Below are 25,735 nucleotides of genomic sequence, written 5' to 3' on the forward strand. Positions count from 1 at the left end.
ATTGTGTTTTTCTTTTTTCCTTTTTTTTTTTTTTATTTCGGCATATTATGGGTGTACAGATTTTAAGGTTTCAATAAATGCCCTAGATTGTGGTTTTAACACTATCCTAAAGGGTGTGGGGAAGGAGGAAAGGAAAAGCTCTGGAGGCTGCCTACCACCCCCCTCTCTTCAAGTGGAGTGGCTGCATATTAATCTTTTATATACTGAGTTTCAGGTAGCATTAATTGGTCAAAAATAATTCTATTAGAAAATACATTTCAGAATCTCTGAACTAGACTAGGGGATATAAACCGGTCTGATCACTGGAATTACCTGGGGAGCTTTGTTTTAAAATACATACTTTATTAAATGTCATACCATTGCATTTATTGGAGATTGTCTTTTGGTTTTATCTCACTCAATGAGATTGAGGCTCCTTTAGAGCTGAATCTATTCATTTAGTTGATAATACTTTGAGTGCCAACAGTGCTAAATGCCAAGCACAGTTCTAGGTATTGCAGATTTAAAAGTGAATGAAGGGGCCGGGCGCTGTGGCTCACGCCTGTAATCCTAGCTCTTGGGAGGCCGAGGCGGGCGGATTGCTCAAGGTCAGGAGTTCAAAACCAGCCTGAGCAAGAGCGAGACCCCGTCTCTACTATAAATAGAAAGAAACTAATTGGCCAACTGATATATATAAAAAATTAGCCGGGCATGGTGGCGCATGCCTGTAGTCCCAGCTACTCGGGAGGCTGAGGCAGAAGGATCACTCAAGCCCAGGAGTTTGAGGTTGCTGTGAGCTAGGCTGACGCCACGGCACTCACTCTAGCCTGGACAACAAAGCGAGACTCTGTCTCAAAAAAAAAAAAAAAAAGTGAATGAAGGGCCAGCGAGGTGCCTCACACCTGTAATCCTAGCACTCTGGGAGGGGGGGGGGAATTGCTCGAGGTCAGGAGTTCGAAACCAGCCTGAGCAAGAGCAAGACCCCATCTCTACTATCAATAGAAAGAAATTAACTGGCCAACTAATATATATAGAAAAAATTAGCCGGGCATGGTGGCACATGCCTGTAGTCCCAGCTACTCGGGAGGCTGAGGCAGGAGGATCGCCTGAGCCCAGGAGTTTGAGGTTGCTGTGAGCAATGCTGACACCACGGCACTCACTCTAGCCTGGGTAACAGAGTGAGACTCTGTCTCAAAAAAAAAAAAAAAAAAAAAAAAAAAAGTGAATGAAGACCTACTTTCATGTAGCATGCTATCAAATTGTTGATTCTCCATGCTTCCTTGTATAGTGTTCAGCATATGAAAGAAATTCAGTGTTGTTATTTATCAACTGGCCAGCTCCTAGCATGACCTTAGATACTTGCCTAGAGTTGGAGTTAGCAACGAATAAAGCAAAGGCAAGTGATCCATACAAGGATCATACAATATAGTACAGTAGAAATTTAATTTATGAATCAAATAAGCCCTTTCCTGGTCATTGCTAGGCTAACAAAATCAGGCATTCCCCTAGCTATTCCCCCCTCATCGCCCATCAAGGATGGATCTCTGGGCCGGGTGCGGTGGCTCACGCCTGTAATCCTAGCACTCTGGGAGGCCGAGGTGAGAGGATCGTTGGAGCTCAGGAGTTTGAGACCAGCCTGAGCAAGAGCCAGACCCATCTCTACCAAAAATAGAAAAAATTAGCCAGGCATGGTGGCACATGCCTGTAGTCCCAGCTACTCGGGCGGCTGAGGCAGAAGGATTGCTTAAGCCCAGGAGTTTCAGGTTGCTGTGAGCTAGGCTGACACCACGGCACTCTAGCAGGAACAACAGAGTGAGACTCTGTCTCAAAGGAAAAAAAAATAAGGATGGCTCTCTCAACTCAATTTTAGAATCTTATTAAACATGGTGGGGGTTTGTGTCAATAAAGTTAGTACATTATTCATTTGTATTAATGAAAGAGACTTTAAAACTTACACCTTTCCACCCACCCATCCATCTCCATCCCCAAACAAAGGAAGTACAGGCCGAATTACAAAGAACATATATATTGTCTTAAGGTTGAGAACAAGAACAAAAAAGTTAATTCTTTTTCAAATAAAAGATACAATTATTCTTTTTTTCTTTATGAGTTAATCTTGGTATATCTATTGCCATGGAAACGTAGCAAGGGTCACTGTCCTAGAAATTTGCCGCTAGAAGTCAAAGGTAATTTTTAATCTTAGATTATGCACAGGTTTTAGAGTCAAATAACTGGAATTCAAATCCTGGTTCCCCCAGTTTCAGCTGTGGAAACCTGGGCTAGGTCCTTCACTTCGCTGTGCCTGGGTTTCCTCATCTAGAAAAGAGGATAATAATGCTATCTACCTCATAGAATTGTTGACAAGAGCAAATAAAAAAAAATCATGTAAAGTTCTCAGCTACCCGAGTGTACAGTAGGCTCAGCATATAGTGAGCTAAGATTTTGACGAAAGGATAGAAAAAGAGTGTGCTGTCCCTTGGAGGAATTTACAATACAGTGAGAAGCACCCTAAGTAAAGTAAGTTATCTGGGAATGAGTATTAATATGCATAAGGATAAAGATACACCTTCCAAACTAAAAGTTCAGGGAATGGAAATTAAAGGAACAATCCTAGTTGCCTTTGGTTGAAGAGGATTCAATCACAAAATAAGCAAAGAGTTCAAATGCCATATTTTGGCAATATAAGAAGTGACATGATGGGGACCTCAGCTGACAGCTCCACTACTTTGTGACTCGAGTTCCAGTACAGAAAAGAGGAAATGACTAGTCTTTTTGAGTTTCCCTCAGAAGGAAAAGATACCTTTCATCTCTTAAGGGTAACAATATCTGGAATACAGAGCTAGGAGGGTACTAGTACTAAAAATAGGAAGGTTTCAGAAAAAGTCTTTTTGCCATGTAATTAAGAGGAGAAAGGAGACTAAGTCTTGTTCACCACCATAACCTCAGAACCTGGCCCACTGCCTCCCCACTGGCCCATGTTTGCTCCCTCAAACCCACTTCAGGAAATGATCACTTGTTCCTCCAAAGGCTCGGGAGTTTAGTTTGCTTCTCTGAGAGAATTTAGCTCATCCCAACTCCTCATTATGGGTGTATAAAGGTTGGGCTTATGAAACATTTCTGCTGAATTGCACAATTATTTAAAATCGTTATTTTCCATCTTTAACAATCATTGTAATTTATAATTTTAATTTAATAGTCATATGGTAGAACTTCCTCTCTAGGAAATGCGTTTGTAACTCTTAAGAAATTGGTGGTTTACATGGGTTTCAGAAGTGTCTTCTTTTCTGTAGAAGTTTGTTGTTTGTTGCTTTTTAAAAAAGTAATAAAATAATAGTAAGCACGCACAAGAGTAATACGTAATGTCAAATACGGCTTTTTATTCCCAAAGGATTGAAGAAAAGATTCAGTGTTTTTTCTTTATTTACCACACCATTAAACACCCCAGTCCTGCGGCCACTATTACCACTAAATTGTAACTGCATGTGATTTACTGAGCCTTAAAGCTTACTATTCCTTAAAAATCCTTTTCTCAATTGAGAACATGAAACACAATTTTGCCAGGACACAAGTGCTAGGTTAGTTGTGATTAGAAAGGAAAAAACTTTGAAAACGCTGAGAGCCCTTATAAGTGACAGGCTTAAATAATCATCTCATCATTCAATGTCCTATTTTAGCTTTTCCCCTTCTTTTGGGGGCGGGGAAGGCGAGAGGGAGGTTGTATATTTGTTTGGTTCATCGGTATTGTGGTTCTAATTCCCTTTTACAACTTAGAAAAGCTACCATGTTTCTAAGGCTTCTGGTCAGGGGCTTTTTGTCCCTAGAGTTTGAAAACTTAGGGCAAATGGTTTTCTCCAACCCTGCTTAATTCAAATATGAAACAGGAAACTGTGATGTCGTGTCTAGTAAACCATCAAAAGCACTCTGTTTAAAATAGAGAAATTAAGTGAGCTCATTGCTGCTTTAAAATACCTTAATTTTTGGTGGAACACCTACCTATCTAGGAGTAAAAGATTAATTAAATGAAACCAAAATAGGGTTGTCACTTCTTCCTAAGTACAGCAGTTGTTTTAGCAAATGAGTTCTTTCATCAGAAAAGATGAAAGATGTCATGGTGTTAGTATGAGAATGATGTACACTGAAGATGTTACTTTGCTTACAACTAAAGAGTTCTTTAACCCATGGAACAAAAGAATAATAGAACTTGAGCATCTACTAGTATCATTATAGCACTATTATTTTAATATTGATTACTGGGTATGTACACATAGCTAATCACAACTGCATGCTCCAAGCAGCCATTGAGAGCACTTAAAGAAGACAAAATATTTCTCTGAGGCTTTGACATGACAAATATACAAGTTCACTATCTAAACATTAAGTCATATTTTAAATGGATACTTTAAGCAAATGCTTCCTGTACAACTGGAATGAAATATATGCTGATTTTAATGACAGTGATAGTAAAGTTGGTTACGTAATTCCAAGCCAGTCACCGTGGGTAAAATGATGAGGATGAGCATTCATCTTCAGAGACAAAGTTTCTCAAGGGAAATTATTAGCACTATTAATGTGGTTAACATAAAAAGTTGTGGGGGGGTTGGGAAGGGAAGGAACAGCTACTTGGCTCTCACAGCAAAACAAGGTTCACATTTTTTTAAAAGTCTTTTTTTCTTTACAGGATTATTTTGCTGTAATTATTGGCAATATTAAATAGTTACAGTTTCTTTTAAATAAAAACCATATATTCTTGGAACTGCGCTTTTACACTTTCACTTTCACTGGCAATCCAAATTTCCTTAGTTTTCTTTTCTTTATCATCAGTATCTTAGTTTTCTTCCAATAAATGTGCTTAGCTGGGTAAGTACTAGAAAGCTGATAAGGACAAGCTGAGTTTTTCCCCTTTTCAACTCTCTGAAAAGCGCTTTACTTTATTAAGAAAATAGAAAGGAAGGAAGTAAATGGAATAAAATACAAATTCTGGTTCTTTTCAGAGTGACTGTTTTCTGAAAGACCACTCTGGTCTATACTGTATTTTGGAACCAGTGCCTCTACTCTGAAAGATTCAATGAGTTTTAGAAGATAATAAAGGGAGAATAAAAGTAGGAGTGTTTCTACTTCTAAATTTTTATTTTAGGAAGTAAAGAGACTAGGAGACAGGTAAAGAATGTATCCAAATGATTGTTAAAGCCCCTCTGTAACTAAGAAATGGGTAGTGGGATTATGTGTGATTTTGTTTTCTTCATTATGCTTCTCTACATTTGCAAAAACTCTGTTACAATAAACACATGTTACTTTTATCAGCAGAAAAGAGGATTTAAGTGCTTTCCTATTTCCGGTTGCCAGGTCAGCCTCCTGATCCAGCTCTTAGTGGAGATCAAGAGCTTATACTTTCCCCCTAAACCCACACCACTGGCACCATGCTGAACACGTTCCAGGCGCTCAGCAAGTCTGAACCGACTAATTAATTGATGTAGGGCTCCTTCACCTTTGTACACCTCTGTACTTAAAACACTGTTCTTGAAGGTGTCTAAACACACTTAGAAAGGGCTGCGCTGGTTTTAAATGACATATAAATTCCCTACTAAAGCAACTTCTCTGTGTTCATCATCTCTCAAGAACAGATGAGTAAGGTGACATTTTCATGTTGCTAGTTAGAAGTGGTACGGAACAAAAAGCCACCAACTTCTGTGTTAGAGTTCTGTTCACTCTAAAAATAAGCTACTTGGGGATCTCAGACATGACCCAGTCTTTACATTTTTGTGAAGAGTGCTGCCTACACATTTCAATTGTAGATGTATTAAAATTGAGATTACTCTTTTTTTCAAAGAGAGTATGGGAAAGCAGTTGCCATCATATCTTCAAGAACAGAGCCTCCATCATCTTTCTACCCCTAGTACTTTGGCCAGTATGTGGGGCAGAGTAGGTACTAAATAACTGTTGAAGATGGAATGAATTAATTAATCAATCAGCACTGCTACATACCTACTTTGTCACGAAGTGAGCATAATATGTTTTAGGAAGAAGGGTGGTTTAAAAATATTATTTATTCAAACTGTTAAGACAAAAACCCTATCACTACCAAAGATACAATGAAAGGACACAAATACATTGTTTTCTACAACGCGCTAGTCACCTAAAACCATTTCATAAGAATGAGTGTGGTTAGTGATTAAATGTGATGACAAATAAAAAATTCTTAAATTGACATCATTTTAACAAACAGGTGAATTCTAACATTGAATTCATAAAGCATAACAGTTATCTTGAATAATAATGTCAACAGGTTATGAAAATTGTTCACCTCATAAAACAGAGATTGCTTGCACCCTGAATCAAAATTCATGGCTTAAAGTGACAGTCTCTCTAGAATCTCTAAGAAGTGCTTTCTTGGTTGCCCTTCAGTGCTTTCATAATATTCCTTTTTCTTCTACTATTCACAAATTTTGTGCTGACATATATGTAACCCATGCCACCTTGCTAACGCTAAGACAGCTATTGTATCCATAAAACCACCGCACAGTGTCTAAATCAGGAGCTGAATATGTTCTTCTACCTTTTATCGGCTCTAAAAAATGCAGAGCAAACATTATCTATTGTTAATTACCTGTAAAGTAGGGCTTTAGCCACTTCCCCTGTTTCTAAGAGCCCTGAAGTGAAACCTAAAAGAAGTCACCCATTGTTTTCAATTGTGCAAGGGCCAGGAGCAAACAGGGCTCAAATTGCAGCTCTGAAAGGCCACAGGAAATTGGCATACCACTAATCTGCACTCAACTATTCAAAGAAACAAAGCCCGCATTCCAGCTGAAAAACTCACCAGCAGAAACCCAAGGCAGATCTGTTCAGTAAGGACCACAGAATAAATCTGCAGAAATAAAAGTTTTTAATTAGAGTGCTATGACACCTGGCTCTAGTTTCCTAGATCTGAGAGTAACTCGCATCATTTAGATTTCTACCTAGTCTTCCCAATTTTCTCCCAAATGAGACTATATAATTAGAATCCTTCCTGCTTAATAACTTGAGCAGTGATGGGGGTTGGAGGAGACTATTTAATAAGAGGTCAACTGTTCACTACACACAGCTGAGTTATGATAAACTGGAGCACTAAAATAATAAATCTAAGGCAATTTAAATTTACTTTTGTGTATTTGGGCTTATAGACATTGTTTCTAAACCATAGGAATGGGATGCAATTAAGAAATTGGCCCGGTTATCTTTTATACAAAACAGCAAAATTTAAAACGAACCTTTCTGTAAATTCAAGTATGAAAATAGGGATTGTTTTTTCAACTGGATGTTCCATCACAGCAAAAGCCACAGGCAAAGCACTGATGCCTCATCAGCTGTTGTAGCACGTCGACATGACCTTTCTTACATACTGGGCACCGAACAGACAGCAGAATGAACTACTAATAACAGAATCAGGGAAATTCAGGTCTAGCCCTAACTTTATCAGTAAATGTGAAAATCATATTACTTCTCTGTGTAAAATTTTCTTATCTATAAAACTAGGCTAATAATTTAACATACTCCCCAACTCACAAGTATGTTGAAATCCAAAATGTTATAAACCTAGATACTTATAGAAAATGTTATGTATAATATACAATTTGAGATATTACTGTATTTACCAATAATAGTGCTTGATTTGAGTGATAAATTGAATTACATAATGTTATATGTTAATATCTATCCAAATATCATTCAAAGGTATTTACAGCCATAGTACCTTTGAAAAAAAAGGATGTTTTGAGGGGTTTCATACCTATGCCAAGTTCAGCAAGAAGAGTAAGGGATAGTTTAGTATCCTGGAGAAAGAGCATTAGCATCTAAGAAGCTCAGAAGTGCTCTGTCATTTTCTAAGACTCCAAGTCAACTCAATATTACTTACTTTTAAGGATGCTTTGGACTCTTAATGGAGAAGACCAGTGGTTTGCATTATGAATAACTAAGAATAGATTAATAAAATGAAGGAGTAGATAATTCCAGGCACTTCCACATCAGGCCTATTTATTTGGGATGCTATGGAGAGGATGCATTACTACATTGGGTGAAAGGTGAGATAATTCTACGGCCTTGAATGTCTGTCTCCTCCAGTGCCAAGGGTTTACTACCACAATTCTTAAAATTATTCTCCCTTGGAAACTTTAACATGATCAATGAGATTACCAAAATTCTCTGCGGCAGCTAATTACATAATTTTTTAGAATTCTATTTACTAGTATTTGCTAGACAAAAATGACTTTAAGTAGGATATGCATCATATCAGAATATATATTTTATTTATTAATAAAGTAAATGGACCTCTTGCCAGAAAAACAGAAACCAAATATGGGCTTTTATGACTCAATTGTAAAATGCAGGAAAAACATCAATGAATATTTATTGATTCCCTACTATGGGTAAAGCACCTCAGGAATACAGGTAAATCTACAACATAATCCCAGTCTCAAAGAATTATAATATAGAAGGGGAGACAAGACATAAATATTAAAAAGTAAACATTAAAAGTAATGATCAGTTTATAGAATGTTGTTACTGAAGAATTTCTGGGAGAGATTATTTTGGCATGATCCAGTCAGAGAAGTAGGATTTAAAGCTAGCCATAAAAGAATAGGATGAAAAAGGCAAAGGCAGTTTCTGAGGTCTGGATCTGGAGGTGTGTTTTGGGGGCAGAGAATGAACCAATTCCACCGGATAGATTTATGTTTTGGAAAAGTAGGAGAGAAAGGTGAAAGGGCAGGCTGGGAGTTTGAAAGCACAGCCACAAATACCTAGTACATGAATTTTAACTTAATCCTATAGCTAACGTAAAGAGTGACTTGCAGGACAAGAGGATAGGGCAAAAGAGAAGGAGAAAACTTGGAGAGTCAAAAAGACGTACAGTCTGATGAACTGGAAAAGATTAATTTTTAATATGGTTATTTGTTATGCAGTCATGCTGTAGACCAGTAACATCATATGATAAATGACACAAATGTTTCCAACAGTAAATCATCATATTCCAACTAGGCAGCCACCAGTAGACACACATTTTCCATTGGGTCAAAAGGACCCAAAATTTTATTTGCACACAAAAATACAGTTGTGTGTGTTTTTTCCCCTTGAGAAACTGTCCCATAGATAACATTTGAACAGCCCCCATCGTGAAATCACCGCTCTATGCTCTGTGCTGCCTGCGGTTGAGTTAGTCATTTGTTGTGCCATAGGAAGGAGGTGACAGTTACTGCTTGGATACGTTTGTAGGGCATAACCTCAAAGGAACTTCCTCACACTCTATAGCAGAAAGGAATAAATGTTTGTTTTGAAAGATAAGCATGGGTAAGTAGGAAAAAATGCTCAAGGGCAAATACTTTTGAAAAAAATGCTTTATGAAAGAATGTCGGTTTTTTTTTTTTTTTCAAAAAAGGCAAGTTCAAGCAGACTATTTTTTTTCCCAAGAGCATTGTCTGCTTTTCTTCTTTCCAAAATTTACCAGGCTTTACAATCTACACAAAGCATATTATCCCTAAGAATTAAAAGACCCCTTCCAACTTAAAATTTTTGCATAAGAAATTAAGGGACCACTTGGTATCTATTTCAGTGCCAAAGAGAAAACAATCCCATTATCTACATAGGATGAGAAGAAATGGGGACTTTCATACTTGACGTTTTTTGACTAAATTTTTGAAATCAAGCAATGCCAGCTTCCTCAAATTCAAGTCATATTGTTTTATAATAATAACTTCTCAAAAAAAAAAAAACATTTCCAAATTACATGTGCCTCATACCACCTATAAAATATAGAAAAATTTTAACTCTGATACTGTTATTTACAAACATTTCAAACTAAAAGAAAAAAATGACCAATTCCAAACCCAAAATTATTTTGCCCTTTATTTATATAGTTTCTGTAAGAATTTGCAGTTTACTACATCAGCCTATTGTTATGGTATACATTTTGGGAGTTGTAATTAAACTCCCAAACTTCAAGTATAGACAAGGTCTACAGAATGGAAATGGAAATAGGCCTTTTTATAAGTATTTTTCATATCTTTTTCTCATTCAGTTGGTTTTATTTTCTACTAGCTGTTTATTCTTGAGCAAGTCATTTTACCTCTCTGGGGTTCAACATGCTTTACTTTAAAACAAAGGAAAGGAAAAAGTAAGGAGCTTTTAAGGTCTCTCCCAGGTTTGGTTTTGAGTGGCTTCAAACTGTTCAGTAATACTAATTCCCAGTCACCTAATACACCTATTCCCGAGCCACCCTCCTTCCTTTCTCCACCATCACCACCACCATCTCTGACTTTCACAAACAGGTAGAGAAAAATACAGGGAATAAGGAAAACCAGGACATTAAAACTGTAAACATTTTTTTAGTGATACTTGAAATGTCATGACTTAACAAAATGTCATGACTGAGTGGGGGAATAGGACAGCAGTGGAGGAAATGGCTCTAGACAATCAGGAGAAAATGGCTAGTTTCAGGAATTTTAAAGTTCTAGAATTTGGTATTTCTGACAACAAAGTTAAGATACAGAATTCACTTTTCTGAGCAGTATACAATGAACTCTGGGAAGTCACGGTGGAAGAATGAATTAATAACTTAGTTTCTGTTTGATTTTCAAAGCCTTTGATTCTCTTCTCTGCCTTCTTGCTTCCTGCCTTCTGTCCACTTCATTACTCATTAACTGTTCCAAGAGAGACATGGGCTAGGGGGGGGAAGACACTTAAACCTGCACAATTAGGAGAATGCTTGGCGTGGAAAATGTTGGTCTGCTTATCTGTTGCACGTACACAAATGTCATCTCTGCCTTCCATGACCTGAGATGAGTTACCCCAGTGCTGGGTCCCGAGGCTCCTCCCCTGTGGCATCTGCCCCACCCGTCAGCTCCTTTCAGAAGCATCAGTCACCTCCAGCCACTGTGTGAACAACCGGGCTGGTCTCCCCCTCCCCCTCCAGTCCATCAGCACTACCCAGTGCTGCCTGGAGAATCTTTCTGAAACTCTAATCTGGTCATGTCACTCTCCTGATTACAATCTGTCAGTGGCTCCCTATCACCTACAGGATAGAGCTCAAACTTTTTAACATGACATTCACACTTCTCATGACTGGCTCCACTTTTTCCCACAGGCACCTCACGCTCCAAACATAATAAATTACTTGCAATTTTCTCATCATGCCATGATCACTCCCACTAATATGCCTTTGTACTTTTCCGAAATGCTTTTGTCTCCTTTATCTACCTGATGCATTACTACTCATCTTTCAAGTCTCCTCTAGGAAGCCTTCTCTGATTTGCAAAGACAGATTTGGCTGTCTCCTCCCAGAGTGCTTCCATGGCCCCATGATAGCACCAATCACACTGTTAAAATGTATATCTATGACCAGGATGCTGAACACGTAAGATGTGGTTGGTGGATGAGTGAACACCTGGTCCACAAAGCCAAACTATCACTTTCTCTCAAAATCACCAACATTGCTGACATTAGAAACAGTATGAAAAAACCCTGCAAAAACTAAAATTCACTTCAGTCATTAATCTCAGCATCTTTCTTTACTCTGAAGCTTTTAAGAAGAAATCTAGCAAGTCAACAACAAATGTTTACTGAACTTCTACGCTACTGTAACAATCACTATTCCAGATACTAGATACAAGAAGTTAAACTGATAAATTTTAGTTTTGTCTTTATTTTCTTTTATCTTCCCTAATTGAATTGTTTCTGGTACTAAAGGGCAAAACCCCAAAATGGCCAAAGGCAGATACAAAGGGGAAATTACAGGCAATTCCATGAGCAGGTTTTACAAACCGCAAAGTAACCAGTTAAACTTCACATGCTCTGCAAATAACTCTGACACCAGCAGCTTTCTTTAGAAAGATAGGCCTCTCTACATTTAGAGTAAAAAGCAGATTCTGGGTGGCCCAGAAGAATAAAATGTACTTCTGTTAGGGAATCAAATTTACTCACAGCTTCCACTGCAAATCCACAACATGCAAACTCTGTGAAGCAGACAGGACTAAGTAAGGTCTTGGACTCCATCTCTTTCCTTTCTGAAGTACCTCTCAAGTACAAAAAAGTTTAAAGAAGAGAATGTGGACAGCAGAAGGTCTTTTGGCTGTGTGTATTATTTTATTTTTTTTTTTTTTGAGACAGAGTCTCGCTTTGTTGCCCAGGCTAGAGTGAGTGCCGTGGCGTCAGCCTAGCTCACAGCAACCTCAAACTCCTGGCTCAAGCAATCCTGCCTCAGCCTCCCAAGTAGCTGGGACTACAGGCATTCGCCACCATGCCCGGCTAATTTTTTGTATATATTAGTTGGCCGATTAATTTCTTTCTATTTATAGTAGAGACAGGGTCTCGCTCTTGCTCAGGCTGGTTTCGAACTCCTGACTTCGAGCAATCTGCCCGCCTCGGCCTCCCAGAGAGCTAGGATTACAGGCGTGAGCCACCGCGCCCGGCCTGTGTGTATTATTTTGACTGGATTGACTGGTCAATCAGCTTTCATGAAGATATTTTATTTAATAACAGATTTTGTTAACAGACCATTTGTGCTATAAACGGAACACATCCCATTTGTAATAAATTCTACTCCACTAATTCATTTCTTAAGATTATTCTTTATGAAGAAATCTTCCATTTTCCTATCAGATCATAATTAATCTATAATCTAATAGTTTAAAAACAAGTTAAAGTTTCTAAAAATATCCTTTCCAAACATAAACACCAGCTTCTAGATTTTTTTCTCCACCTGTATGTGCCTCTAGCATTTTAATATCTCAATTAACTCTTCTAACACATTGCCTCTGTTTTCTCCTCTACTTCATCCTTAGCTCCAAATATCTCTAACTCCTGTCATCTCAGCTACCTATCAGCACAAACTTTAGGTTTCCTCAGCTTAAAAATGGCCCATTTTCTAAGATCTTGACTTGGAAATGCTCCCCTGTCCTCACCTTTCCTATTGCCTTACTCTCAGTAAGCCTGTACCTCATCCTCACTGGAACCTACATCCAATTCTTCTGGCCAGTCATTTTAGCAAACACTCAGGCAACTCCACAAAAATTTCTGACCTCTTTGAAATTCACCATTTCTTACTGGCCCCAGATAACACCAATTCTCTGCCTTAACTGTCCTTCTTACCAGTTCTAGGGAACCTCCAGATAAAATCTGAAAAGCGTTCGGTGCCCCCCCCCCAAGCATTCCTTGTTCTATATGAGCTTGAGCTCCCTCACCGCTCTCCGCCTGTTCTTTTCACGCTGACCCAGCCATCAGGATTCCCCGTAACCAGCCATGCTAGACCTCAGTTATACTAATTTCAGTCCCCGATCCATCTTAACTATCAACAGAACACCATTTTCCTATTTACCAAAAACAGCGCAGACTTTCCTCCTCTCCCTCTCAAAATTCCATTTTATCTCTTTCTTCCCTCTCTTACTTCGTTCTTTATGCTGGGAGAAGAATCTTGCAAATCGTTCCCCTTTGCGTTTTGTCTTCCATCTCCTCCTCCCTCTTCCACATTGTGTTCCTTCAGCTATTCCCCATCTCTCCCTCTCAACTGCCCCAACTCTCCTCTGCCCCATCTCGCCCTCTCAACTGCTCTTACCATCTTCCTAAAAAAGGCTCAAATTTCTGTTATTCTGAAAATCCTCTCAGCTGTTACCTGCCTCCAGTTACTTTTCTACCATCTCAAAATTTCTAGAATGAATAGCCTAAAGCGGTTACCTTCCTATCCTTCCTACTCACTCATTTCCTAATCCCATGCCATTTGGTTTTCACTAGTTTCACCTAAATACTGCCCACCAAATTTCACTGGGTATTATTCCTGCAGCATTCAAAATTTGATTACTAATTTCCATCTTGAAAATCTTTGCTTTTACATTAAAAAACATACCAATCTCGCATTGCCTATGCTTCTTTGACCACCTCACCATCTATTGGCTCCATGTCTTCCCTCTGCTCCCTAACTGTGGTCTGTTCCTCAAGGTTTGTTCCTAGCCTGCTTTTAATTCCATTCTTTCCCTTAGGGATCTACACTACAGATCCCTTTTCAGCCCCATGTGGATGACAGGCCATCACTAACCTCTCTTAAAGGCTAGACTTTTTTTCACATGATCTGCAGGCAACTCCACCTGCACTTTATAGGCGTTTATCCCAATAGAACGCATAACTTTTCCCACTTCATGTACCCTAATCTAATTCCACCCATTTCTTTTAAAATAAACTACTGTTCTTCCATTTGCCTAGGTCTAAAACCTCAATTTTATTTTCAATTCTTTCCTCCATCTCCAATCCACATACAAATAACCACAAAGTCCTGTAGTTTTGCCATCTACAATACTTCTCACATTCACCCTCCTCCTTTCCATCCCTACTAACCTACAAGCTAGTTCAGGACCCTACTATCTCTGGCTTTGTTCTTCTAAATTGGCTTTCTTATCTTAATCTCTGCCATTTTAATCTTCCACAATTCCCCTACACATATCTATGATCTAACTCAGAGGCTCTTGACTGGCTGGGCTTTACAATCATCTGGGTTGCTTTTATTAATAAAACAAACAAAAGCCAAGGCCCACTCCCAGAGATTCTGGTAAAACTGGCCTAAAGTGGTATCTGGGCACAGGTTTTGTTCATTGGTGGTAGTGGTGTCTTTTCCTCAGGTGATTTTAATGTACAGCCAAGGCTGAGAACCACTGCTTGCCAAACTGGAAAGAGTTTTCTCAAACACACACCTTGTTTTCTTATGTCAAATTTACTCAGATAGTTTTGTCTGGCTCCCTTCTTATGGCACTTATTTCTCTGCTGTGGACTACCATTAATCCAGTGTACTTTAACAAATTCCTTCAATTTTATAACTTCTAAATGAAGCTGAAACTTTCATTCAACTCCCACTTCCCTCAGTCAACCTTTCCTTCCTTCCTTCTAGCCATTTATCACATGTACATATGCAGCAAGTAGTTTTTCATAAAGTATATTTTGGCAACTAGATGGTGACTTTAGGCAATTAACTTTTCTGAACCTGAATTTTTCATCCCTAAAATAAAAAGACTGGATAAGATGGCCTTTAAGTTTCTTTCTACACAGAAATAACGATTCTATGATTACTTCATCAAATTATGATTCTGATTATTTATTATTGTATTTTATTTAGTCCAGATAGATTCTTAGAGTACCTGGTGGATGATACTTCCAGAATATTTCACCTAAATATCCAGTTCAAAACAGTTCTAGGTTCTCTAATAGTTTTTGCAATTAGAATTATTACCATATCTACTATGATTCTAACAGACAGCTTTTCGTGTTTGTTTTTTTTTGAAACAGCATCTCTGTCTGTTGCCTAGGCTAGAGTACAGTGGCATCATCAGAGCTCACTGCAACCTCAAACCTCTGGGCTCAAGTGATCCTCCTGCCTCACCCTCCCAAGTAGCTGGGACTACAGGTGCATGCCACAAACAATGCCCAGCTAATTTTTCTATTTTTTTTTTTTTTTTTTTGTAGAGACAGGGTCTCGCTATGTTGCTCAGGCTGATCTTGAACTCCTGGCCTCAAGGGATTCTTCCACCCTGGCCTCCCAAAGTGCTACTATTTACAGGCATGAGCCACTGCACCCTGCCCAGACATTATCTTTTTAATAATGCAAAATGGAACATTTAAAGTAGCTTTTTAATCACTGTAATCCTAATGTAGCCAGAAAAATGGTAAGAAGTACCATCACACAAATTCTTAAATCTAGATGCAGAGTTTGTTACTATTACCTTTCACAAACTGATTAAATCAATTTGTTCTATTATCACCAGAGGAACCACACAAACTCAGCTTTCAAATGAAGCTGATAATTTTAATTTTAACGTAAGAAAAACAATCATGGCAATGAAGTCATGCCATGACTTCTTACTCCTGATAGCTAAGTGCAGATAATATATGGAGGAAAACATTCCATTTCCTAAATTATGGTCAAATATATTATAAAGGAAAGACTTTCTGGTAAAGAGAATGGAATGGTAAAGGCTAACCGCAGCTATAGCAAAAAGGCACTGAGCTGGATGCTGAGAAACAAAGAAAATCTGTATTAGATGAAAGAGTTCCGGCTCTACCCTAACTATCATGAAAAGTCAGATAAGTACATACACAGCTATTTTGATTGATCAGTGAAATAATGAAAAAAACAGCCTTCAAACTATCACTTGGCCAAAAGAAGGATTTAAAGTTTTGTTTTTAAGATGTTTAAAAATACCAAACTCTCTTGCAGTTAAAAGGAAAATATATAGTGGGAAGTGGGGTAGAGCTGAGGATGAGAAGTGTCTAGACACTCTTTTTCTCTGTTTCAGTATTGTAATGTTTCAAAAAGGAACTATGTTTTTTGTATAAAGAGCTACATATAAAATTTGCCATGAAATACATCACTCTATAAAAAAGGAAAGATTTAGGAAAATGAGACATTTCAACAATTAAATCAATCCTCTGGAAATTAATCCTCTTGAGTTTTGTTCCAATATCAATTTTAAGGTAAAAACATAATTAGTTTTTAACTCATTTCCTTTCACTTTAAAGACCACTATTTTTTGGTTTTAATTTTTATTTTTTAGTAATATCTGGAATATTCTATGGTTCAGATTTTGAATACCATAAAATTAGCCTATATTTACAGATTTCCTTAAACCTTCACAAAAAGAAACATGTCTACTTTTACACATTTCATTTTTCTGTTAGGTTACATTTTATAAACTGTTAACAGGAAACTACTTGATTGCAGAAATCCTGTATTGGTTTTATTCACAATTGAATTATCTAAATAAAACTTCTTTGAAACGAAAAAAAGGTGGCAGTCAAAAAATATACTGCAAAGAAACCATTTAACAAAAACATCCATTCTGTCAAGCTGTACCAGTTGGGGAAGGAGGACAAATGTGTGAAATAAATAAATCTATTTGACATGTTATTTTTCATTCAGCAGTATTAAATAAATGGCTGTGGCATTTTAAGAAATCCCATCTGACTCTTTCAAAGTCTTAGCACTTTAAAATGATGATCAGAATTAGGTTCAAACGTCTAGGACTCATAAGCACTTACGACACATTAGGACACACCCTAATATTTTTTCTTCCTAGGTTTAAACCATCACAAAAAAGTTTTGAATCAAAGTGTTTACGCTTTGCAACCTGACAAGCCTGTTAGAAATGTGAGCCTCTTACCTAGTGCTATTTCTAAGTACAGACCTAACATTATGGCAGAGTTCACACAGAGCACTAGAACAGCAGACCACTATCTCATGTTTTAATTTTAATGTATTCTGCATATAGCCAGAAGTTAAAAACTCCATAGCATACTTCATTCTCATGAAAGTTATAAGTTTCTTTCAATAAAAGGTACTGCTTCTTAGTCTAGGTATTGCAGTTAAAGACAGCTCTTATACCAACTTCTAATTATACCAAGGGTCTGAACAATAACAGAAAAAAACCCACAGTATTTTGAGGGAGTCTCTGTTTATATATTTCATTAAGGAGCCAAATCTCAATGAAATACTCTATAAATACTAAGGGACCAGTGATGACATCACATAACTTGAGTATGAGAGGAAAATACTCAAGTTCACAATTTAAAATACTAGATTATGACCTAGCCTCCAAACACATTCATCTTTTAAAATCCTCCTGCTTTCAGAGCATAAAGAAAATGTGACATCTGATGAATCAAATGTCACATTGCCAACAAATAGGTTTAGTGGCTTGATGAAAAAGCATTAAAACAGATTTCTACCAATTATACCCTGTCTACATAAAACAAAGTCAAAGCCTATTTACAAAGAACAAATACACACTCCTAAACTAATAACCAAATCACCTATGAGTAATGACCAAAACAAAAAGCTGGATTAAGAGTTTTGAGAACCTTGGTTCAAATTATGTCAACATCTTATCCTCAAAGCAAATAATTATTCTCAAATGCAGATAATTATTGACATATCATTTAGTCATAGGAAGTCATAGGGAGACTCTGAGACTTAGTTTAAATATTCATGACCAAAAATGTTATCAGATCCAGAGACTCTATGCAGTGGTTTCACCAGACTGAAAAATAAGATTTAAAATATTTACTTTTTCCAAATAAAGATTTGGACCCTCAGATTTCTTATTGCACAGGACATGAAAAAGTGTAATTTGGTCAGGCCACATTATAGACTTATTAAAGGAAGTGAAAAAGTATGGACAGAAATGTTTTTAAAATACTTAAAACTGTGTTTTTACATCTCTCTAATACTGCGAACTATTTATTTTTTGGTGCACTCTAACTTTTAGAATGCTTTATGAAAGTGAGAGTACCAGAGACTGCTGTCTATAGAACTAAGTTCATTAAGTCTTGCTGGTGAAGTTAATTTTTGATTAACCCAAGAGAGTTAAGATAAACATTTTTTAAAACTTACACTGTAGATATGCCCCATTTGAAGAAACTATGACATACACAAAATCTCATGCTTACAAAATAGCCAAAGTAGGGAGTGATTTAGTTAATACTACAAAAAAGTCTTCATTTTATAAATTAATCTTCACTTTGGCATTTGTTGGAACAATTTGGATTATAAAATTTTGATTAGTGCACTTTCCATCTAGTTCATAATTTGAGCTCACCTGTGTATAAATTCAGTATCTTAAGGGAAAGAAGTAAAATGGGTGTGTAGAAAGAACAAGTCAAAGCAAATAAACAAAAATCTCCAAAATAGTACAGGTTAATAAATGAAGAAATCAAGAGACAGTTTCATTAATTAATATATTTTCTGCATTATAGTTAACATATGTACTTTCGTGTCACCTTATTTTCTGTTAAGTATTGATATTTCGTTATATTCAGACATGAGTACATTTCAACAGTCTTTTGCAATAAATATCATAAAATAATAGAGATTCGCATAATAAATATTCTTTACAATAAAAAAGTTTAACAGACTTTTGTCTTAAAAATAGTCAGAATTCAACTTTGTGATTTATACATAAAATATACAAAAAGCACCACAATTTGTGGTTAAGGCAATGAAAACACAGAAAAGATTAGAATTAGCTGTTAACTAACCAAGGGGCCAAAAGGACCATTAAGGAGCCAAGATCACTTTAGGCAGCATAGTTCTGTGACACCTATAGATTGATGAGCTATAAATATCAACTTCGGTTATCCAAGTGCCCTCAACAACAAAAAAAATTTGGTAGAAGAGTGTGGGGATATGGAAGGAAGATGGTTGAGTCTTTCACAAATATGAAAGCTAAAGATGAGCAAGATACAACCAATATATCTCCAATGTGAAGATGTACATTGTAAAGCAAATCTAAAATTACGTAAAAAGAAACAAACAAACAAAAAAAAGAAACACCTGGCAAGGGTAAGATAATGCCAGGGTAAGATAATGCCAAAACTGAGGGAAGAGAACTTTGAGGGACAGACAAGGAAAGAGCAGTGGTTAAAGGAAAATTTTCTGTTATAACAAAAATAAATCCCCCATGCTACTTAAGGGTCCAAAGCTAGGAAAATAGCCCTAACTGGAAATAGATTTAATACATAGCTTTTTTAAGCAATTAAACAGTTGTTTCTTTAAAAACCAACTTCCCTGCTCCCACAGGACCCAATCAAAAACAGCTCTAAATCACCATAGTCTGGGTGTGGGTGTATATTCATGTATACAACTTTGGAAAGTTGCTTGCAGAACAAAAAGGCTACACAAAAGCCCGCCAGCTCTCAATACCCTCTTCTCCAGTGGATGGCAGAGGCTTTTGCCATAAGTGGGAGCTGGGTGCAGTTTCACAGTCCACTCTTACTGAAGATCATCCATGAGAGAAGAGAAAAATCCATGAGTCAACTCTTGGGAACAGGGAAAGGTAAGGTAGGAAATGAGGAAAATTCTAAAGAAAAGAAAACCAGTATCTATAGGATCTTTTTTAAGAGCCACAACTTAAAAGCTACAAGTTCAGGAGGTGCCATCCACCTCCAAAAATCATGATGGTTTACCCTGACCCCGGGAGGGGCAGCTCTCCAGCTTACAATAGACAGTGTTGGAGTTCTTACATCTGCACCCTGGGCGATGGATCCAGTCATAACAGCCCCTGCACAGCTTCAGGCATCCCTTAGCAGGAGGATAACAGAGTAAGCAAGGTAAAAATAAAGACATGGCTCCCATACACAGGTATCTAGAGCAGCAGTGGGACTGTGAACAGGAGCAAGGATTATCCGAGTAAGAATCCCCTTCGTCGTCATTGGAGCAGTGGTAGAAGATGCCCTTGACTAAGCACATGCAGGTTCCGTATTCCACCATGCTCTCAGCAGAGCAAAGGCACTGCCGGTTACAGGCCAAACAGGATGGCAGAGTCCTGGGAGCTGTGCATTCTCCACACTTGCACTTCCCACACTGTTCGCAAATGAACTTGTGCTGTGTCAGGTCCTCTTTCAAGGAACCCTTCAAGTCATCCACAATCAGTTGCTTGGGCTGAGTCCGGATTGCCCTTTCAGACCTATGACCAGGGACTGGTCTGGTTGGTGGTGACCTTAGTAACAGTCCCTGCTCAGAAGAGGCACTGCTGTTGCTCCCAGAACTGGCTGCACTTCCAGTGCTGGTTGATCTGCTCAAAATGGGGCCCCTGGCATTATTTGGGAGTCCTGCATGTCCCAGGTGGCTTGTAGGTCTATGCTCATAGTTATTATTCACATTAATTGGTATGATTTCATGAGTCCTTTCGTGCTTTTCTTGTCTTGGTGCTGTCCGAGGAGCAGGTCTTTTCACCACTGAAGGCCCTTCTGTGTATTCATTGCTGCCTCTGATGGCCTTGATCTGGTCTAAAGACAAAATAGCAGCAGGCTGAACCTCTCTCTCATAGTCTAATCTCTGACGGCTATCCAAAGAAGGCTGCTGGATCACAACTAACGAACTGCCACTGCCATGTTGATTTTGGGGATCCATGTGTAGTGATCACGAATTCTGGCAATCAGTGGAAACCTGGCATGCATCTGAAATCCTAAAAGGAAATCAAAGATGAAAAAACAGAGAAAAAATAAATGACAGGAGGCATTTTTTTGATAGGAAAAATCCTGTCAAGTCACAAATTGCCTAAACCACCTAGTAATGATCTCCTTCACCAGCGGATTACAATGATGCTGGGGTCCTGGCTACAGTCCAATTCTAAAAGAGGCTGGGGACCACATCACAGAAGAAGAATGTAAGCAAGAGACCCCATGCCATAAAAACTGGAAGTTTATTCAACGTTTGAGAAGCGGAATCAAGAGGAAGTAATGCCTTCCTGTTTGTGAATTTAACAAATAATTAAAATGGAGTATGCCTTGGGAGGGAATATTGAGTACAAGCAGTGGAATAGCTCGCATGTAAAGAAAGCTCAGTGTAAGTTCATCAGTGGTTTCCATGAAGGAAAATGTCTACTTTTTAAAAAATTGAAAATGGCTTTGTTGGCTGCTTTTTCCTGTTTGTGTGCTATTACAACCATTAGATTAATAATGAAAAATTAATCAAGGCATTTTTTAAAAATTGAGATTTCACATTAAAATGAAATCTCAAGAGGTGATTTTCAGCAGCAATAAGGATTTTAAGGCAGCTCATTATTTATCTGAGATGCAAAAATGAATGTTTGAGGTACACAACCGTTCTTGGTGTTTCATAGCCACTAAAACACACACACAAGACTCAATGTATAGTTCTGTGAATATTGTAACAGAGAATTCACATTTGAAATCATGAAGTGATTTTTTAAAAGCTTACATAAGAGCTCACTCACATAACAAGATAACTTTTATGCACAAATAAGCATTAGGCCTTTAAAGCAGCATGGGGAAATCCTGGCGGTTTTAATTATCTGTATTTCCTCTAATTTAAAATGTGTATTTAATGACAGACCTTCATTTTCAAAAGCATTTCCAACTCTGAATCAATGTGCTTCTTGTAATAAAACAAGTACACTAATATCCTGATAAAAATAGACATTTGTGTTTCCATACTAATAGTAAATTATTTCTAATTTATAACATATTCTTCATAAAACTATCAAACATAAAAAAGTTGCCATTTTCATTCAATGGCAAACTAGAATATTTTTCACACAAATTCCTTCTAAAGTCTATAGGTTCGACCCAATTCAATAATGAAAAGACAAAAATGCCCATTCCCCACTACCACACTGAGCCAAAACCACAGGTTTAAGGAATAAAACATAATGAAGTCCATTGCCTACATTAACTAATGTCCCTAGAATATGCCTTACATATTGACTTTTTTAAGTTGTCCTTATTTTTACAACTCAGCTCCCCCAAGTTTCCACTTAGCTCTACCTGCTCTGCACACCAGGAGAAACACATTGATAACCTGAAGGGTTTAGTCCTGGAGTCCCTAAGGGCTGTTAAAAACATCTAATCGTTACTCCTGCACAGTATCGTTGCTCTTCTCAAAGAACTTTTTAACCCAGTGCTTTGAAAGCAAAGGCTATCTCAAAGTGCTGTCAGATTCCACACGAAAGGCAAAACCGTGGAGAAGGATTTGAATAGTGTAACCCAAAACTCCAGGCGCAGTTCAGATTTGCATCCTAAAACGATAGTTGTAACGAAGTTCAGGCAGGCTGGTAAATTAAGCTGCCAGATCAAAATTAAAAGCAAAGAAAATTCGCCACCTCTGATCCGAAGAAAAGCCCATTTTCAAAGCGGTGACAGTCCTCGATCGATCCCCAAACTCGCTCACACGCTCTCCGCACACTGCTTTCCCCAAGAACACCAAGAATCGAAGTGGAATACCTTTTCGGACAATCCCATCACGAGGATCCCCGTGGATTCCCAACACACTTTTTGCGCAGCCCACCAAGGTTTCTGACAAATCATGAAGAGCCTTCAGCGCTAACGCGGGCGCCGAAAGCAAGCCCAGGGTCCGGCTGACCATAAGCAAGTATCTGTCTACACTTTACAGCGAGAGCCCGAGTCTCCGAGGGCCGGGGAGAAACAAACCCGGGGCGGCAGGGAAGCGCCGCCACATTGCCAGTTACCAAGTGGAGCTGCGCCCTCTGCAATCCGCACAGAGAGGAGCGGTGAATAAATAGTTGACGGAGAGGAAGGAAAAGGAAAAAGTTATGAATGAAAACAAGTTTTCTCTCTCTCCCTCTCTGGCAGGAGGAGGGGAGGAGGCTGAGGTTACCATTACCTCAGGAGGGCGGACTTCCCCACTTTTAAAGTGGCAGTGCCCTCTCCCCTCCCTCGCCTTTGCACTGCCCTCAAAACAAAGTTGAAGCCGGCGCTGGCGCAGGCGAATTCTGTCGAGGGGGCGACCAGCGAATCCGGGCTTTGCCTCCCTCCCCACACGCGCGCGCGCTCGCGGCCTCTCCGGGTGCCGCAGCTGAGGGCCGACTCCTCTGCAGGAAGCCCTCGGGTGGCCCAGGCCAAGAAGCGCCTCAGAGCCCCCTTCCCGGGGTACACCCCCAAAGGCTTGAATTCATCTTTCGCTTGGAGAGTTCCCCCGAGGGGACAACTCTTGCCGCCGCTCCAAGCAACTGGGGACCCTGAGACCGTGGCCCACCCCGCCCCGAGCGCCCCCGGAGGTTGGGGGCGGCGGGAGGGGCCGCGCGGCGCAGGCGGCGTCCCCCGCCTCTCCCCTGCCCCTCCCGGAGCCGGGCCGGGCCGGGCCGCCGCTGCGCCGCGCGGAGCCCGCACCTGCCGCTCGGAGCGAGTCCCGCCCGCGCAACTCCCGCCCCGGGGGCCGAGGCGGCCGGCGCACACTCACCTAGGCCGAAGCGGTGGCGGGGGGCCAAGCCGTGCGACCCGGCCCAGGTCCGCGGCGGGCGGCGGCGTGCACTCGCCGCATCAACCGCGGCGGGGAGGACGAGGAGGCATCGCGGGAGCTGCGGCGAGTCGGCCCGCGGCCTCCCCCGCCCCCGCCGCCGCCGGGCAGGAGCGCTCCCCGCGGCCCCCTTCCGGCTGCGGAGGGCAGTTCTCCCGCGGCTCCGCGCTGCCCGGCCAAGACCTCTCACAGCTCGCGCTCGCCGGGCGGCTCAGGAACATCCACCTCTGGGGCTTTTCTCCGGCAGCCCCCTTCCAAGAACCGGTTTTAAAAGAGAATCCTCTTGGGAGGGCTCTTGGCGTCTCTCAGAGAAGCGAGCAGGGGCTCGGCAGAGAGAAGCGAGGGAGACGGGCCAGAGACGGTGTGCTCTGAAGAGCGTCCTTCTCCAGTTCAGATCACTCACTCCTCGCAGGGAAGGAAGGAAGGGGTGGCGGCCTCCGGACGAATGAAAATCCACGTCACGGGCGTTCGAGACTGCGCGGCGCCCGGGACGGGGTTCGAACCGGCGTCGTCGGGCGGGTCAGGGAGCGGCGCAGGTCCGGGTGGGACCCCGGAGCACGCGCCTGCGAGGCCGAGGCCGCCGCTGCCGGGTCGGGGGGTAGTGGAGATCTTTTTTTAATCAGCTTTGGTGAGGGTGGGGGTTATGAAAGGAGCGAGGTTGGGGGGTCCTTCTCAGGGCGGGCGTCGTCCCTTGTCCCCCGCGCAGGCTGAGGCACTTTCCCGATCCCGCACGCTGGGCAGGTGGGGGCACAACGTCCCCGGGAGCTCCGGTCCTGGCAGGTCAGCCTCGCCGGGGCAGCGCTCACTCCCAGTCCTCCGACCTTGCGGCTCCAGGGCCGGAATCCCTGCACCAGATGATTAGAGACAGAAACACATGAATTTCCCTTTCTCCCCTGGCACTTGGACCCGTAGCGCGCCCCGCCGCCCGGGCAAAGCGTGGAGCGGGGCGGGCCGCTCGCCAGCTCGCCCGCAGCCCGCTGCCATGTGCTCCCTGTTGCTGCTCCCAGTGATTGACAGGCCGGAGCACAGGCGGCGTGTCAGCACTGAACCAAAGTAACATGCAGTCCTGCACGTTTTTGCCCGAGTGTTTGTGCCTTTTAGAGTGCCTAGGATTTCAAACAACGTGCAAGCAACGCCTCTGCGCTCTGGAAATCAATACACAGAGACGGGAAATTCAGGTTTTAAACCATTGCTTCGCTCGGGATTCGATCGCCAACAATGCCTAAACAAACACGCATTTGGTCCGCACGCCGAGTGCCAGCCCCTGTTCGGCATAAACGGCCCTGTGTTTCACACATTCGATCGTTTCAGGCTTTAAACTTGTTAAGAAAAAAAGGTGAAAGGGACCCTGCTTTTTTTCTTTTCGCGATAGCATTTACTTTAAGAGCATTAGTTTTAGCAGTGGGAATGCTACTGGTGTTTTGAAATGCAACCAGTAATCTTTAGCTCTGAAGAGAGTTCAAAGAAATGTTCAGTTCCCAGCAAAAGCCAACAAGTCTCACCTTATCTTTCCTAAAATGTCTACGGAATGAAAGGAAGGAAACGGTGCTTACCTAATGCAAAGATTGGAAATTGCTTTTCAGGCACATTTACAGCGACTGTAGCTGTTCCTTATCCAGTGCAGGGAGCTCTGTCTGCTGCTAACACTCTGCAAACCACTCCGTGCTTTACAGAGGGATCCCACTGCGGCTCCGCAGAATTTCAGCAAGTCGCCTCCACCTCCACCTCCACTCCAGGACACGCCTCCAGTGATATCATGTGTCAATCACGCGGGCTGCCAGAAAACCTGGAACAGGATTTCCTCAACTGTTGTTTCCTCTTTCGTTTGTATGTTGCCTTATAGACTCGTGTAATAAATATCCTTTAAATCTTCAGGATTGCCTCTAAAAATTCTGCAAATGCAGTTTATCATAAAGTAAAATATTCGAATTTAGTTATCAGTTTTTAGTTATTGATCTGAATTAAAAGGATTGGACTCCACCT

The 25,735-nt window shown here is 40.4% G+C and overlaps 1 protein-coding gene across 3 annotated transcripts; it reads right to left on the reverse strand.

The window, feature by feature from the left end:
• Positions 1-25,451, reverse strand: SPRY1 (sprouty RTK signaling antagonist 1). Of its 3 annotated transcripts, XM_012784170.3 has the most exons (3): positions 25,306-25,451; positions 23,696-24,597; positions 1-20,942 (listed from the first exon to the last, which is right to left on the reverse strand). In XM_012784170.3, exon 3 carries the CDS (start codon positions 20,885-20,887, stop codon positions 19,928-19,930), a length of 960 nt encoding a protein of 319 aa, XP_012639624.1. In that variant the 5' UTR covers positions 20,888-20,942; positions 23,696-24,597; positions 25,306-25,451; the 3' UTR covers positions 1-19,927. The 3 variants fall into 3 exon arrangements, with proteins under 3 accessions (XP_012639624.1, XP_012639625.1, XP_012639626.1); XM_012784171.3 differs by lacking the exons at positions 23,696-24,597; positions 25,306-25,451 and adding an exon at positions 22,720-23,455; XM_012784172.3 differs by lacking the exons at positions 23,696-24,597; positions 25,306-25,451 and adding an exon at positions 22,599-23,455.
• Between the last annotated feature and the right edge of the window lie 284 nt (positions 25,452-25,735).

This window comes from Microcebus murinus, chromosome 15, assembly GCF_040939455.1.
Source record: "Microcebus murinus isolate Inina chromosome 15, M.murinus_Inina_mat1.0, whole genome shotgun sequence".
NCBI lineage: Eukaryota > Metazoa > Chordata > Mammalia > Primates > Cheirogaleidae > Microcebus > Microcebus murinus.